General features: G+C 40.2%; 1 protein-coding gene across 7 annotated transcripts in view; it reads right to left on the bottom strand.

Annotated features, from left to right (window-relative positions):
• SPHKAP (SPHK1 interactor, AKAP domain containing) overlaps positions 1-15970 on the bottom strand; it is a 151300-nt gene extending 135330 nt beyond the window's left edge. For all 7 annotated transcript variants that reach the window (XM_084778926.1, XM_084778930.1, XM_084778927.1 and 4 more), the window contains exon 1: positions 15681-15970. In XM_084778926.1, coding sequence (XP_084635052.1) covers positions 15681-15708 — 28 coding nt within the window. In that variant the 5' untranslated portion in view covers positions 15709-15970. The remainder of the gene's footprint in view (positions 1-15680) is intronic.
• Positions 15971-16177: the final 207 nt, after the last annotated feature.

Raw genomic sequence — 16177 nt, 5'->3', positions numbered from 1 at the left:
AGGTGATAACATTTTGGGGGGAGGGTAAGCACTGACGTCTAGAGGGTGCTATTGGAGTCTGATTGCTTAACAGTTACTATAAAAGCTATTACTGCAGAGCATTGAAAAAAAAATCAAGAAAATAGACACTGAATATTTTCACAGATAATTTAGATGGCCATAGAAGGGTAGTGGATATCTTGTCTAAATTGAATAATTGTGATATTTAAAAGGAAAAAGAGCACCAGCAAGGAAAGCAGGCTTCAAATCTTAATTAGAGTTGGGTTTTGCATTAAACATACTGTGTAGCTTGCTGCATGGTTCTTAAGACCAATGTGGAAATGCCAGGGGCACAGCAGCGTGTCAAACTTGGTGTAGCTAATTATGATGGATAAGCTTGCAAAAGGCCAGGAAGTCTGCAGCAGGGTGAACAACACACACAGACTTGTTTATTGTGGGACAATTATCTAGAGAATTTAATCAGCACTGCTGAGCAGTGTCGGCCATGAATCCAAACAACTTCCACACAGTGTCCGAACTGTCTCACAGTTTCCACATGCTTTTTCTCTTGTTCAGACCTCAGTAGGACACGTGAAAGTACACACAGACACACAGACACACACACACACACACACACACACATACACACACCAAACACCCAGACAGAAAGACAGACAGATGGAAGGATAACACACACACACCAAACACCCAGACAGAAAGACAGACAACACACACACACACACACACACACACACACATGCACACACACACACACACACACACACATGCACACATGTACACAGTTGCAGCTGGAATTCACTTCTTGTTTTTCAACACTATCTCTGTGATTGTATTCCATGTAAGAACACCAAGACACCAATCACAACCAGTCCTAGTGTGCGAGTGGTTAAAGTGGCCGAGAGTGAGAGGAGCTAGCAGGAAGTTTTAGGGTACAGATAAGGGAAGGTGAAGCATCAGTGTCATGTCAGGGCAGCTGAATTCTCTTGCCAAATCGATACAGTGAATGAAAGGAGGAACACCTACAGAATAAGGGAGCGGGAAGAAAGGTTCAAAATTAAGTAAGAATAGAATCTGGAGTGGGAAAATGACAGAGCTATTCTGACGTCATCAATTTATCCCATAGGATCTTATCTCCCTGAGGCTTCCAGCCCTGAATCATATTCCCACCCTAACTACTTCCACAGGAGCCTTAGAATTCAACCACAGCAGCTGGTCATCCATATGCATTTCTTTGTGTCTATTGAAATTCAACTTATTTGCACTTGATCTGCTTTCTTCTCCCTGCTGCCCCCAGAAATTATAATTCAACATTTTTTTTTGGTCATTAAAAGCAACCCCAGATGCCCCAAACCAAAGATAAATTGTATTCACCTCCCAATCATTTCCTTCTTTATCTTAAATATTATGAAAATTCCCATTTTGCTAAGTACAATTTGTTTTTCACCCCCTTCTTTGCATTCTCATTATCACTGTAAAGATACAACCCATCCTCCTATGTCTTAGATGAGAAAAACAAGGCTATAACATGAAATGAGGACTGAGGGAGGGATAAACAGAAAGTAAACATTATTTAAGGCCATTGAAATGGGGAGGGAGACTGGAGTGAAGTCTACACTCAACTCTAACAGGTCAGAGGAGTCTCTCAATAGCAGGAGTGTAAAGGAGAGGGCTTGCTCAGGAGCCTTGTGCAGAGGAAAAGCACATTTTCTTATACTTCCATGAGCTGACATAGTTTTCCAAACCTTGATATAAGACCCACAAATACCAGCTTCCTGCTTTCCCAAGACACTCAGACTGCCCTCCCCCTGTCTCATGCATGCAGGATGTGTGCGTGCGTGCATGCATGTGTGTGTGTGTGTGTGTGTGTGTGTGTGTGTGTGTGTGTGTGTGTGTGTGTCTGTGTGTGTGTCTGTGTGTGTGTGTTTACATTTCAAAGAGATGTCTCCTTGATCCTTTAGGAAGACAGTTCTGGTTTGTAAACTGCCAAAAGACTTTCAAAATGATTCATTGCTCAAAAGTTCAGAGACTGAATCACAAATTAGAAAAAAAATATTCTAAAGACATTACTAGGAAATTAGAGTTCTTGGACTTTCCAACATCAGGAAATGTTATTTGCTTTGAGAGACAAAGTAAGATTTTCTTAGTCAATAGCTCCCAGGGGCTTCTCCCTTCCTCTTCATCCTCATTTCTCAGTACAGGGAACCGAGGGCTATGCTGTTGGGCTATTTTTGCTACATTGATAGAACTTATTTCCCTATACAATAATCTTTAAATCAGCAGTTGTCAACCTGTGGGCTGTGACCCTTTTGAGGGTTGAGTGACCTTTTCACAGGGGTTGCCTGAGACCATCAGAAAACATATATATTTATATTACAATTAATAGCAGTAGCAAAATGACAGTTATGATGTAGCAATGAAAATAATTTTATGGTTGGGGTCACCACAACATGAAGAACTGTGCTGAAGGGTCACAACATAAGGAATATTGAGAACCACTGCTCTAAGTATGCTGCATATAAATATACATATAAAGTTTGCATGACATTTTCTCATCTAGGCTGATAATACATCCTGTAAGAGCTAAAGATCATCTAACAAAAACCCTAACACCAGGCATGAGATCTCTCTTTTGAGTTGTTGGTCAGGTTTTCTCAAGAGACTTCCAAAACATTATAGACTACCTATCACCTCAGTTGCCTCCCAGACATAGTGGGTAAGTCCCTATTGCTGAAGACACCAAGCAGTTCAGAAACAGGGCCCATGACAACTACCTTTCATGGTACCAGAAAGTGCCATATAAGCTTGCAAAGGAGGAAAGACATTCCTAAGCAGCTATGATGCTAATGGACCATATCAATGACCAGTGTGGGGGGACAATGAGTTGGCTTAATCTAGAAACAACGATGCTTTGCTTCAGAATGTTATCCATTGAATTTTCACCAACAACCTGCATCTTATCATCCATGAATCATAAAAACCTTATGAGAGGTTTTCCCTGAAGCACAGATGCACATGACATCAAACCATGTTTTCAGAGCACGATGTTTGATTGAGTGGTCTTACCAAGTGGGGTCCATACTTCCGTGTTAAGAGTTTTATAACTAGCTAAAAATGCCTTGCTACTTGGGTGACAGAAACGGTGCTGAGTAAGGCTTTCACTCATATCCCTTCAGAAATATAACTCGTGAACAGCAATGGCGACCTTGCAGAACAAGTCAACAGAACTCAGAAAATACTTAGAAATTACCAGGAATTTACTTGCTTTCAATTGTCATCAGTGGTAGTTGTAGTCTGTTCTTATTCTTCTTTATGAGCCAACCCTTGTACAGTCTGGAGTCAGTCCTCAACCTAGGCTGTCATCATCTGTCTCTAAACAGGGGTGTCTGAATAACTAGGGCCGAGTACAAGAAATGCCTGAGTGCTTGCTTTTCAGTTATCACTGCATTAACAGTTCAAAATACTAAACAGGAGCATGCTGGTGACTTCATGACACAGGGGGTGATTTGTAGAAAAGTCTCTCTTACATTTGAATTATACTCATTAGTGAAATCTATTCGATCATTACCCATGACTTTATAATCTTAAGTTTTATCTCGATTTCAACTTGAACAAGACTATCGTTTGGGCCATTTTTTATTAAATTTTATTTGTGCCGCCATTCAAAGTGGCCAATATTTAGTGGTAAGAATTTGGTGAAATTAATCATATATTAAATTGACTTCGAGAGGTGATGAGATAGCAAGAGCACAGAGGTTGGTAGGGAAGCCAGCTCTACTTAGAGAAAGTGCCAAGAGGAGGTAGTAACACCCAGGAAAGAAAGACTTTTTGTCCCTGAAGAAGCTGAGTCACTAAGTACTGCATTCCAAATGGAACAGATCTTGGTGTCCCACTTTCTAAATGAGCAGAGGCAGTCGCATGCCAGTGAGCATCTGGGAATCAGCAGCCACAACAGGAAGATGCAGTTATAGACAGTGGACAGGGTTCTACAATAAGCTTCCAAACCACACATGACCCTTGAGAAGGAAAGAGCCCTTTCATTATTAAAAGAGAAAGGGAATTTTAAGAACACAAAGAAAGTGCTATTTGTTGAGCCTTTGGTAAATGTTAAGGAAAACACTGTCATGTGGAATGTCACCATATGTATGTATGGTAGCCAAGCGACCCATTCTTTACCTTACAGTCACATATGGTGTGACAATCCTCCTGGAGAGATGCAACACACACACACACACACACACACACACACACACACACACACACACACACACACAATCTAATCACCCGAGAAAAATCTATGACAGACAAAGTAATGGTGCACCAATGTTGGAAGTGCTCAGCCAGTGAGTTTCTCGTTGAGTTACTAACAGGGCTATGAGTAGTGGGGTATTTACGAGGAACAGGGCAGATACTATGTCACTGGAAAGCCCACCTAGACGCAGGTGTTGATGCCTACAAACCTGGAGCTCTCTTCTCAGCTTACAGACAATGCCACAGTCTGAACAAACTTGTTTCCACAGTTTGGCTGCTCAGAGTCTCCACCCCCAGCACTGTTCTACCTTTTATACCATTGGGTAGGGGCCTCAAGAATCTTCCAAAGCAATGTCCTCCTGGCATGGTGGCTGTTGTTTACTTCCTGTTACCACTTTAAGTCTGTGAGCCTCTTCTTCCAGCCAGGAACATATTTCAATTTAGTGGAACATACCGGACAATACTACATTTATCTGCTCTCAAATCAACTCTCTCCACATGCACTTCCTTTCCTCCTCTTCCCCCTCCCTCCTTTTCTCTTTCTCGCATGTCTCTTATGTTATGGAAAGGAAGCTAGTGCATAGACCCTGTACCAATCTATAAGAAACACCACCAGTAAGCATGAGCATTCACGAGAATCTGGTAATATGTCAACTGGCATCTTGCAGAAGATGCCTTGGTTGCCTTCTCTATGTTTGTGAAATATGACCAACTTCCTGGGTATCTGTTTCCAGATATCTTTTTATATCTTCAAGCAAGGAAAAAAAGCCTTATTAATATCACCACTCTTGACTAGACCTGGGGATCCTGTGATTTTTCAGCAGTCGCCCTACTTAGCTGGGCTCTCAAGTGGTGTGCTATTGAAATTGTAAATAGTTCTAAATAGGCTTGTCAAATGGTGTGCTTTCAGCTGCAAGCACCAGGCTAGATGCAGTGACTGTGAAGTTAAGGGTTTATTGTCATTATTTTCCCCCAAAATACAGAATTGGACCACATGGTTATATCTTGTATTAAAAAGAAACTCAGGAACAATCTTGGCTTATACTTGGAAGGACAATTTAATCCTACTTGCCAATACGCTGCTAAGCAGCAGCAAGACCGCTTCAGTGATCGGTCTTGGGGAAGGAATTCAACAGGGCTCCGTGTATCGCCATGGTGTATTGAGTATCTTTGAGAACTGGATGGCTGCTTCAGTTCTACCACACTTAATGACTTACTTGTGCTACTAGAAGAACAGACTTAATTTGATTACTGTCTGTGGCAGGCACAATAGTGATTCCCTCAAGACACTTGGTGACTAATCCTTGGAAGCATGGCTATGTTATATTCTAAGGCAAAGCAGGATTAAAGTTTAAGATGGGATTAATCAGATGATCTTAATATAGAAAGATTACGATGGATTATCTAGGGTACAGTATTACCCTAGCAGAAGAAGAGGTCAGAAGCCAGAGGGATATAATAAGAACCCTGCATATATGAACTGCTAGCTTTTCAGATGGAGCAGGTAGCTATGGTACTAAAACTCAGCAGCCTGTAGAAGTTAGAAAAATAGAGTTCCTTTAGGACAACCTCCAGAAAAGACCATTGTCTTCTTAACACTTGCTGTCGTTCCAAGATACACACTAGGCTATAGAACCACAGAAATGCAAGGTATTATTTCAAACACCAATTGCTTTGAAAAGCAGTACAATTTATCTTTTTGAACTAATTTGAGCATCTGAAACCACGACTCTTCTAAGAAATTTAAGTAACTATTTCAATAAATTGGCTATTTGACATATACTTAAAAATGAAAGGAATATAAGAAGGCTGTTATAGTTTGAGTGTAAAGTGGCCCTTATAGAGTCATATATTTGCAGTTGGTATTCGGCTGGTTAAGGTGTTCTGGGAGGCTGTGGAACCTTGAGAAGGCGGAGCTAGCTGAGGGCAAGCCTTGAGATGTAACTATCTGCCCACTTTCTGCTCCCTGATTGTTGTTGATTCAACGTGAGCAACCATTTCATCCTCCTTCTGTGCCTTCCCCACCATAATACATAATATGTCTTTGTTAGAGTAGCACTGAGGACCTAAAACTGTTTCCCTCTACCTCTGACCTGGGTAGAGAACTAACATTTCAAGCTATGCAAAACAATAGAAAAAAATATTTCCAAGGGATAAAAACAATTAACAGAGCCATACCCAAGCAGGACAGAAATGTTAGAACTGTTGAAAATTAAATAGTGTTTACTACTTGAGTGGCTATAGTGGACCAATTGGGCAGTATGCAAACTTACATATGAAAACCATGTGATCGAGAAGAAATGTGAATTCTAGGTAAATAAATATTGGCCTTTGTCAACCACCAGTTGAGTCAACTCAGCTAGGGAAAAATTGAAGTTGGAGGGAAAGCGAGAAACAGAGCAGAGTAGGAAATAGGTTTGAATAAATCATCATGAACATTTTCTAAATTAATAATTGACACCAAATCATGAATCCAAGAAGTTTACAGGATACCAGCCAGGCTAATAAATACTGATGCCATCTCACTCCTTGGATCATTATAATCAAATTGCTGTAAACAAGACAAGGAAAATCTTGAAGGCAGGAAGGGATAAAAGATAGATGACATGAAAATTAATAATGTGTGATGAGAACAGCAAAGTAGAGAGAGTTTGATCCAAACAGATATGTACAACAAAGAACTAGATACCCTGCTCAGAAATGAGCAAAGAAAAACCAGGAAGCAACTCATCAGGCCCAGAGTGAACCAACACATTTCTGACACTAGCAGCGAAGGAAGAAAATAAACAGCAGCATTTCACCTTAGAACAACAATAAGAAGAAAAGAAAATCATTAGAAATAGCAGATCTCTCTCAGTAAGAACTTTAAATGAAAACAGGCTTAACTTTGCCTTTTTAAAAAATGCAGACAGGCTGACTGAGTTAAAATCAAGCTCCAACAAGCTGCTGTCTCCAAGAAACACATCTGATTGGCAAAGGCAGAGTTAAAGGATATAAGCCAGCGTATTGAACAAACAGAAGCTGGGTATGAGTGGGGCATAGCTATTCTCACATCTGATAAAGAAAATTTCTAACTAAAACTGATCAGAACAGATAGGTAAGGCCTCTACACAATAACCAATAGAAGCATTCTTTAGGAAGATAAAAGATATATGACGATGATGCTATTGATGATATAGATGATTATTATCACCATCTACTTAGTTTAACATATGCAAGTCTGAGTATAGTACAGCACATAAATAGACTTAGGAGATAAAAGACCTCTAAAACAAAAAAAAACTTAAAGAGAATGAAGAAAAAGACCTGAAGATGCTAGAAGACAGAAAGAATTTCCTGTTTCATTGATTGGAAGACTTGCTACTGTGGAAATATTAAGGACATCAAGGAGGCTCCAGATTCAAGAATAAAATTCTAATGATGATCTTCAGAGAACTAGAAAAATGTGGAAGCCTAAAACTTCATAAATTAAAATTCATGTGGAAACACAAGGGACCCCTGCCAACTCAAAACAATCATAATCAGATACAAGAATGCTGCAGGTGCCATAATAACTTGACCTCAAGTTATTGTGTTGTCATAGTGACAAAGGCATATTGATAATTCACAAACCCAGAAATGTAGACCAACAGAACAGAATAGATAACCAAGAAATAAGTTTACACAGACACGACCGCATCTCTATTTTTTCTTTTTGAAAAGTTATGAAAACACTTTGGAAATAGGGAACATCTTCAACAAATGTTACTGGAAAAAAGCCACCTATAGTTATCTAATTTTTAACACAAGCAACAAAAACACATCGTAAAAATCACAGTGTCCTCAAAAGACGGTGGTGGATATGCACATGCAGAAAAACAGAACTCAACGTAGATTCCTCATCCAGTCCGAACTATATCTTTGGGACTGAAGAGATGCTTTGAGGTTAAGAGCACTGGCTATTCTTGCAGAGGATCCAGGATGGGTTCCCAGCATCTACATCTGTCTATAATTTTTGTTCCAGCGTGTCTGATAATCTCTTCCTGTTTCCACAGGCACATGCATTCACACATATGCATATACACTACTCAGGCACACACAAGTACACATAAAAATGAAAATAATATTTATCTTAATATTATTTTTACTATATTAACATTTCTTATTATTTAATAATGTGAACTAAAAACATAAAAGGGATTTGCATATAAGACCTGAAATACTGAAACTGCTAGCAAGAACCAAAAATAACTCATCAACATAAGCATAGACAAGAGGTTTTTGAAAAGGACTCTAACAGCACATAAATAATTATGGCAATAATAGACAAATTAGATTAAATTTAAAACCTTCACAGCAAAGGAACAAACACCAGAATGAATCGAGAGCTTATAGAATAGTAAAAAGATCTTTGTCCATACACAGTAGATAGGTTTTTAGTGTGTGCAATATGAAAAAACTCCAAAACTTAAATACGGAAAAACAAATCTCCTAGCCAATGAATGGGCTAGTAAAACCCAACAGTGAGTTTTCAAAAGGAAAAGCAACACAAATGGCTAACAAATATTTGAGAAATGTTCAACATCTCTAGTTGCCAAAAATGGATATTAAAACTATTTCAAGATTTCATCTCACCCTGGATAGAATGACTAACATGAAGAATAAGTGACAATAAATGCTGGTGAAGATGCGGGAAATGATCAACCCTTGTGTAGGGCTGGAAGGATGGTAAATTTCTAGAGTCACTCTAGAAAGTCTTGTGGACACTTCTTTTTTTTTTTTTTTAAGGTAAAAGTAGAACTCCCACATGATTCAAATGTTCTCCTTCTGAGGAGATACTTGCGCATCTATTGCTACACTATTCACCATAACTAAAAAGGGGCGGCGGGAGGCAACCTGATGTTACCAGCCGATGCATAGATAAAGAGAATGTGGTAAGTCCAACAGCAGTTGTATTTTACTCACCCACAAGGAAAAATAAAATGACGAAAAGTTCAGGAAGATAGGTAGAACCAGAAAATATTACCTAAAATGTGCTATATCCAGAAAGGCGAAAAAAAGAAAAAAAGAAAAAGAAAAAAAGCACATGTGTTCTTTCACTTGTGGCTCTTGGATTTACTTATATCCACACGTTATATATACCCATATATACACATTCTTGTATGTGAAGGTGCTGAAGATGATGAAACTAGAAATCGGATGATGAGAGATGAGGTTTTTAAAAGGAGAGGGAACCAAAAAAAAAAAAAAGTGGGCCAGCAGAAGATGTGTAGGTGGTCGCGGAATGGAGTAGTGAGAAGGGCCATAAAGAGCAAAACGCGTATGAAAATACCACAGTGAAACCTTTACTTTGCATACTCACCCAAAACTACTCAAAAATAGTGTTCAACTTTGAACTATATATTTATAAGGAATATTCAGAAAGTCAAAGGAAAATAAGGTTTATTAGATGAGCAGAGAGGAGGAGTCATTGCTGACAGGCCTTTTCCACAGGAAATACTGAAGGAAGTTTTTGTTTGTTTGTTTTGTTTTTAACAGAAGCTACCTAACACAGACAGAAAGCCAATTCTATGCAAAGTATGAAAACCTTCAGAAGTGAATAAAAAAAGCATTAAACGTTTTTCTTATTATTTCTTAGTATCCTAAAATAGGTGAGTTCGTGTAAATATAAAAGCATGGTTTTTGTGCCATTTATAAAAATATATGCCAACCAAAGGCTAAAATATTAGAGAAGAGAATTTGAATGTACAATTAAAACTCTGCACTGGATGTGAAGTGATGCATTATAACTTGAAAATAGAGTCTGGTTAACTAAAGACATGTAATGTAGACTCTGGGGTATCAACTTTTGCTTTAGCAAAATATAAATAGTAAATCACTAGAGGAGCTAGCACGGAATTATAAGCATTACCCAACTAACCTCAAATAAAGCAGATGAGAGGAAATGTAAATTTAAAAAGAGGACAGATTATACAGATGGAAAATAGATAGCCTGATGGCGAATCTCAATCTAGCCCCATGTGCGAGGTTAAGGGACATGAGTGGGCTGGTTACATTAAAGGAGACTATTGGATGATGTTTAAAAGGTAGGTGCTAATACCCTGCCTCCAGCAAGCAGCTTTAAACATGAAGATATTGATTAGAAAAAAGATGGTCCAGAAAGACATCCCGAGGACCTGACAAACATCATTTAAAGAAGACAAAACAGTCACCTCTGGAGGCTTTGTACACATTCTTCGTACACGAGGCTGCCTCAGTTCAGCTGAACGCTCTCAAAAGCTATTATTATTCCTTTAGTCAGATGATGGAAGTAATCACGGAGTTCATAGACATCTTGCTTCTGAGTAGGGAACTGATAACTACTCATAGGTGGTAGGGCTGCTTCTTAGGTACCAAGAAGTAACCTTGTGAAGTACTTTTTATAAACATGTTTCTCTTCACCTATGGGGAATCTTAAAGAGAAACCAACCCTTCTTTCAAACTCATCTTTCTTACAAAACCATTGTTTTGGTTCTTTCACTGCCTTTATTTTTTATTTTTCTGACAAGGGAGTCACACATTCATTCTTTAGTGCCTAGTTGACAGCCACTGGCATAACAGAAGGTGTGACATTATAGAAGGTTATAAACAAAAAGGACCCAGATGATCAGTATACCCCGCTGGACACGTCAGAAAATGTAGGAGGAGCCAATGAGCACCTCACATAGACAGGGACTGCTGTTAATTCCTGAAAAGGACATAAATATTCCAACATCAAATGCACCACCATTTGTTCTTTCCTCTCTAAAATTCCATTTAGAGGACACTTTCCCACAGACAAACATAGGCCACTCAGCTGAGCAATATTAGCCAAGGAGGACCCTTATGGACAAGAAGCTCTGTAAGTTGACTTACAAGATCATTATTTAATAGCTAATACATACATATTTTACCAAAGGAACCACAGAATGGAGGCCATGTGTCCATAAAAGTTGCCAGTACAGTGAAATATTAATGGTAGACTTCATGAGTATTTATAAAGGTGTTTTGATTAGAAATGGCTTTGAGAATTTTTTTTACTGTGTGTCCATTACTCAAAAGCACTGTCAACATCTTGAATATTGTATGTTCATCTACATCCCTAATTCCTAGATTCTCTTTCTATAGGAAGTTACTTCTGGAGTGGTAGCGCCCTGGCTTTCATGAACTGTGGGGTATGGAGGCAGTTCAGCTGGATGCAGTTCAGTGCTGGATTTGGGGAGAGAATGTTACACTCAATAGAAAAGCATCACCTAACACTCAGAGCTGCACATGAGTGACCCTTACCCCTGCCCTCTTATCACTCAAAGAGGCAGTGCTTCCTTGGGGTCATTTACAAAAAGAGAAAGGACACAGGTATAAAGCTATGCCTCTGCATTTCTTCTTCTACATGAATTTGAAAACCTGTATGGGAAGAAGGGAGGAATGGGAGGATACAAGGGATGGGATAACCATAGAGATGTAATATGAATAAGTTAATAAAAGAAAAGAAAAAGAAAAGAGAAAAAAAGAAATGCAGCAGACTTAAAAAAAAAAAGAAAACCTGTAAACATTCACTGAAAATATATTGATGAGTGACTTTAATTTAGTATACAATTTGGAGTTGTTTGGTACATTAAAAAATAGTTTTTCTCCTGGGTCCTAACAATATGAGTGATGCGTTGCTAAATTAAACTTCAGGCTGGGTAAAATAAAATGACAATGAAATCAATAATACACACACACACACACACACACACACACACACACATACACACACACACACACACACACACACACACACACACACACACACACACACACACACAATCCAGGAAGCTCAACAAAACAAAAAGAACAATTCTATATAGTATAAAAATGTAAACACTGGGAAACAGAATAACTCTTCAAGTTCAAATCCTAGCTCAATTATGGTGTAGTTAAAAATTGTTTTGTTTTAGTTTTGAAAAGGCATTTTCAAGGCTTGCTGGTTAGAAGATCATCTTGCATTTAGGCTGCCCCCGTGTGTCTGAGGATGATGTTACTATTAAACCTATGCCAGCATTTCTTCTCTCCTACTTAAAAACAAGTAGGAGTTTATGGCCAATACAAGAAAAGAGAAAAAAAAAAAAAACTAGGCCTGAATCCACAAGAAGTCTAAGGTGTCATATGTGTTATTTGTGTGAACTTCTAAATCTGATATGTGCTTTATTTAATTTCCTTTGCTTCAGAGTTTTTTTTTTCTGGGAAGTAGAAGTAATTTATGTTATAATAAAATCCCAAGGATGTGATGATCAAATAATTTAATATATGGATAACACTTAATAGAGTCTAAACATGATTGTTGTGCACACAGTTACTCACGTAAACAACACTGACTTACGTCTGTAACTAGGATACAATAATTGTGCTACAGGAAACACTTAGGCGAGACCCTTCATTCTTTTTTTCTAAGCACCTAGTTATGTGACTTAGCAAATCAAATAAACTTCATGAAACAGATAAGTGAAGAATGCTCCCAAACTTTCAGCTATAAAAGTAACCAAACCAAACTAAAAACCTTTGTATTTTAAAACATTCGTTTCTACCAGACCACTAGCCAGAAAAGAACATAAAATTCTGGGCTTATAATACATCCACTGTGAGGGGACTGATTTCTCTACTGCTTGGTTTCTTTCTTGGAGGGTGAAGTTCCTCCTGAAACTGAGGACCGGGCTTAGGGCTTCATGCACACAGAGCTCTATAAGTGAGCTGTATCCTTAGTCCACAACATGTCTGGATTCTATTTGTGGTAATTTATTTTTAATAGTCTGGAATACACTTCATACAATTTATTACATACTTGAAAATTAAACGTTTCACAGTCAAAGTGAAACCTGCCCAGATACAAGGTTAATAGAATATAACAACTCACAGAACTGCCAGCAACATTCTTTGTTAAAAACGCATGTTTTAAAGTTACCAAATCGTGAATCACTCACCACAGAGTCCTGTCTGATTACTGCCCCATTTATATTCTGTTTTAATTGAAGTCACCAGAAAGTAAAACGAACAAGCAAACAAAAATGCCAACAGCACAAAGTATCCTACAGCTAACCCACTGTGTCCCCAAGTCATGTCGTTTTCTCTGTGCATTGTTGAATAGATGTCTGAATTATCTTATCTTGCTTAAAAGAAACACTGGTATTTTAATCACTAACTTAACTTCACTAAATACAAAGAACGTTTCAGATTTGTACGATACATTCTTGACCAGTAATATTTGTTATTACTTAATCATTTTGCCATTTACTCAAAAACATTCGTGTAGAATATCCAATGGGCAGTTCTTCAAATTCAAGCTTTCAGAAACAAGTCTGGTGACTAATACAGGGCCTTCAGGTATTTCACATATATATGAAAAGTTAATTCTGATGGCCTCCCAATAAATTTTATGGGAGAAAGGTTATAATCTTAACTTGCACTAAAATAAAGGAATGAATGAGGCTGCCACAATAGATGAGATTATAATACTGATTTGGGGGGGGAAATGTGATGCTAATTGAAAGGCATATTTCTGGAGATGTGGTGTTAAGATTCAGATATGGGTCTTCAACTAGTTTATGCTTTATAAAGCCTTTTTTGGGCACTATACTAGAAAAAAAACTTAATAAATTGTTGGAATGGTGTGTTTCTAATATTTTAGTAAACCTTCCAGGATGAGAAGGAAACTGAGTCATGACTGAGCCACAGTCATGACAATCTGAAAAGATGGGTTTAAAGTATGTGACTCTTTATGTCAAAAAGCACCTTGTTGGGGCTGCTGGGACTGCTTAGTTCACCTTTTCAGTTTGTGGAGTTGGGATGGAGAAACTGAGGGCTGGACTTAGGGCCGTGTGCATGCAAGGCTCTGGCCCTCAGCATGTCCATTCTAAGGACCATTTCTCCAGGCAGTGAACAGTAAACCTCTAATATACTCGACCTTTAAAACTTACTATACTTTTACCTAAAACCGACACCACTAATTATTTTTTTAGGCTTTTAGAATCTTCCCTCCCACAGCACTCCCTTGCTTTTTCAGACGTTAGGCTGGAATAGAGAGACTCAGTGGTCATTTTTTTTTTTTTTGCTTGCTTGAGGCAGAGTTAAGAGACTCACTTAAGAGCTACCCCCCCTGCCCCCCCTGCCCCGCCCCCCCACCCACCACAGAGGTGAGTGAGGGATGGGAAGCTTGGAAGACTGATTCTGTCACAAACATAAACACTTGCGTCTGTTGGACACAAGCTCTGACCTTCTGAAAGACGATATATAACCTCTTGTACCCTCATCTCTTATCTGAACCCCCACCCTATCTTGAGTACTGTGTGTGAGCCTTAGCCTGTGAGCACTGGGTCTTGCTGTGTTCCAGTGCAGTCCAAGAATCCGAGCTCAAAGGTGTTGGCTTCAGTGCCTGGTAGTGTCAGCGGATGGTTACCTTTCTGTTGGGTTGGTTGGGTGTGGGGTAGGGATAGGAAGAGAGAGCTCACAAGATCAGCACTGAGCTCTGGGAGGTGAAAAGTGGGGCTGTGAAGGATGACAGCATGAACCCTGCTGCATTCAACAGTGCCAGGAGCTCTAGGGTGAATTGTGATGCTCAGCTCCATGCTGGGCAGAACACAATGGGCTCATGCTACCTGCTCAGCTGGGCGGCACCTGAGCAACAGCCCCAGTTCAACCCCAAGAGGTTTATACGGAAGAAGAGAAAAAAAAATCATAGGTTTTTGAATTCTCAGGCTGAGTCGGAGGGAAGCAGGACAGGAGCAATGGGACAGGAAACAGGAGTCAAACAACAAATCATTGTAAACACATCTCTCAGGGGGTTACACTTACCTGTTTGGGAAGGGGACCCATGGACTAGGTGGGCTTGGGGAGCTAGAGCATCAGGAACAAGGAAGTCTCCTCTGCACAGGTGGGCTCAGGTTAGGTGTCAGTGAGAGACCCAAGAGATCCCCTCTCCCTAACCCTACAGGACATGTAGTTATCCCCAAAGCCACAAACACTAACCCAAGTCAAGACCAATGGAACTGGAGATAAACTGATATTGGTCTTGATCCCTCAGGTCCCTGTGTCATTTTCCACCATGGAAACCTTGCCTCGCCAAGGCGCAAAACTGCTCCATGTAACGCACGCTTAAAAGTCCTGTTCCTTGGGTACCTCCCTGGACAGAGGAGACCTCAATCGCTTAGCCTTTGAGGCAGCCACCTGGCTGCCCTCCATGGGGCGCAGCTCCAGCACACAGGCCCCACCCAGCTGGGGTAGCTAACAGGGACCAACATCCCCTGAAGGCTGATCCCAAGGCTCCATAGTGCAGGGACCCAACTTCTCCATGGGAATCTCTAACAGAACAAATGATGGAACTTTGCCTGTGATCTCCAGTGCCCCGCGGAGTTTGAGGGGACCCCCCGCCTCCATTAAACATATGGGGAAGCGAGGCTTACCTTTGCACAGAAAGCGGGGAGTTGACATCCATGGTTGATCGCGGGTAGAGAAAAGCTGACAGCGCAGGCTAAGGCTAAGAAGCCCGAGCGCCCTGCGCCAGGGACAGAGACGTGCAGGCTAGAGCAGCCAGCGGTGGCTGGCTGACACCCGCAGCAGAGATTGATGCTCGCTCCTCCCTGGCCCTCAAGCGCAGCAGAGACGTCCTGGTGGCGCCTCCTGTCGTCTGCTCAGATCTTGGAGACTACTAGGTGGAAGCGATCCTTCAGCCTAATTCCTGCCTGCTTCCCAGGTCTCCTATCTTGGGGACTGACTATTGAGCATTTTGCTGTCGTTCCCGGCTCACTCCCCTCCCCTTAGCCCAGTCCCCGCCCCTCGCTTTCTCTGGTGAGTACCGGATCTGAGCCCCGAACTTGTTCACCACCTTGGCTACATTCACAGGCTCACTTCTGGCGGTTCCGGCTTCCCGCTGTCCGCACCAGTGGTGCACAAGTCCCCT

This window comes from Acomys minous (assembly GCF_964271855.1).
Source record: "Acomys minous genome assembly, chromosome: 4".
Taxonomy (NCBI): domain Eukaryota; kingdom Metazoa; phylum Chordata; class Mammalia; order Rodentia; family Muridae; genus Acomys; species Acomys minous.
The sequence above is the reverse complement of the archived record's forward strand: the minus strand, read 5'-3'. Positions and strand labels throughout refer to the sequence as shown.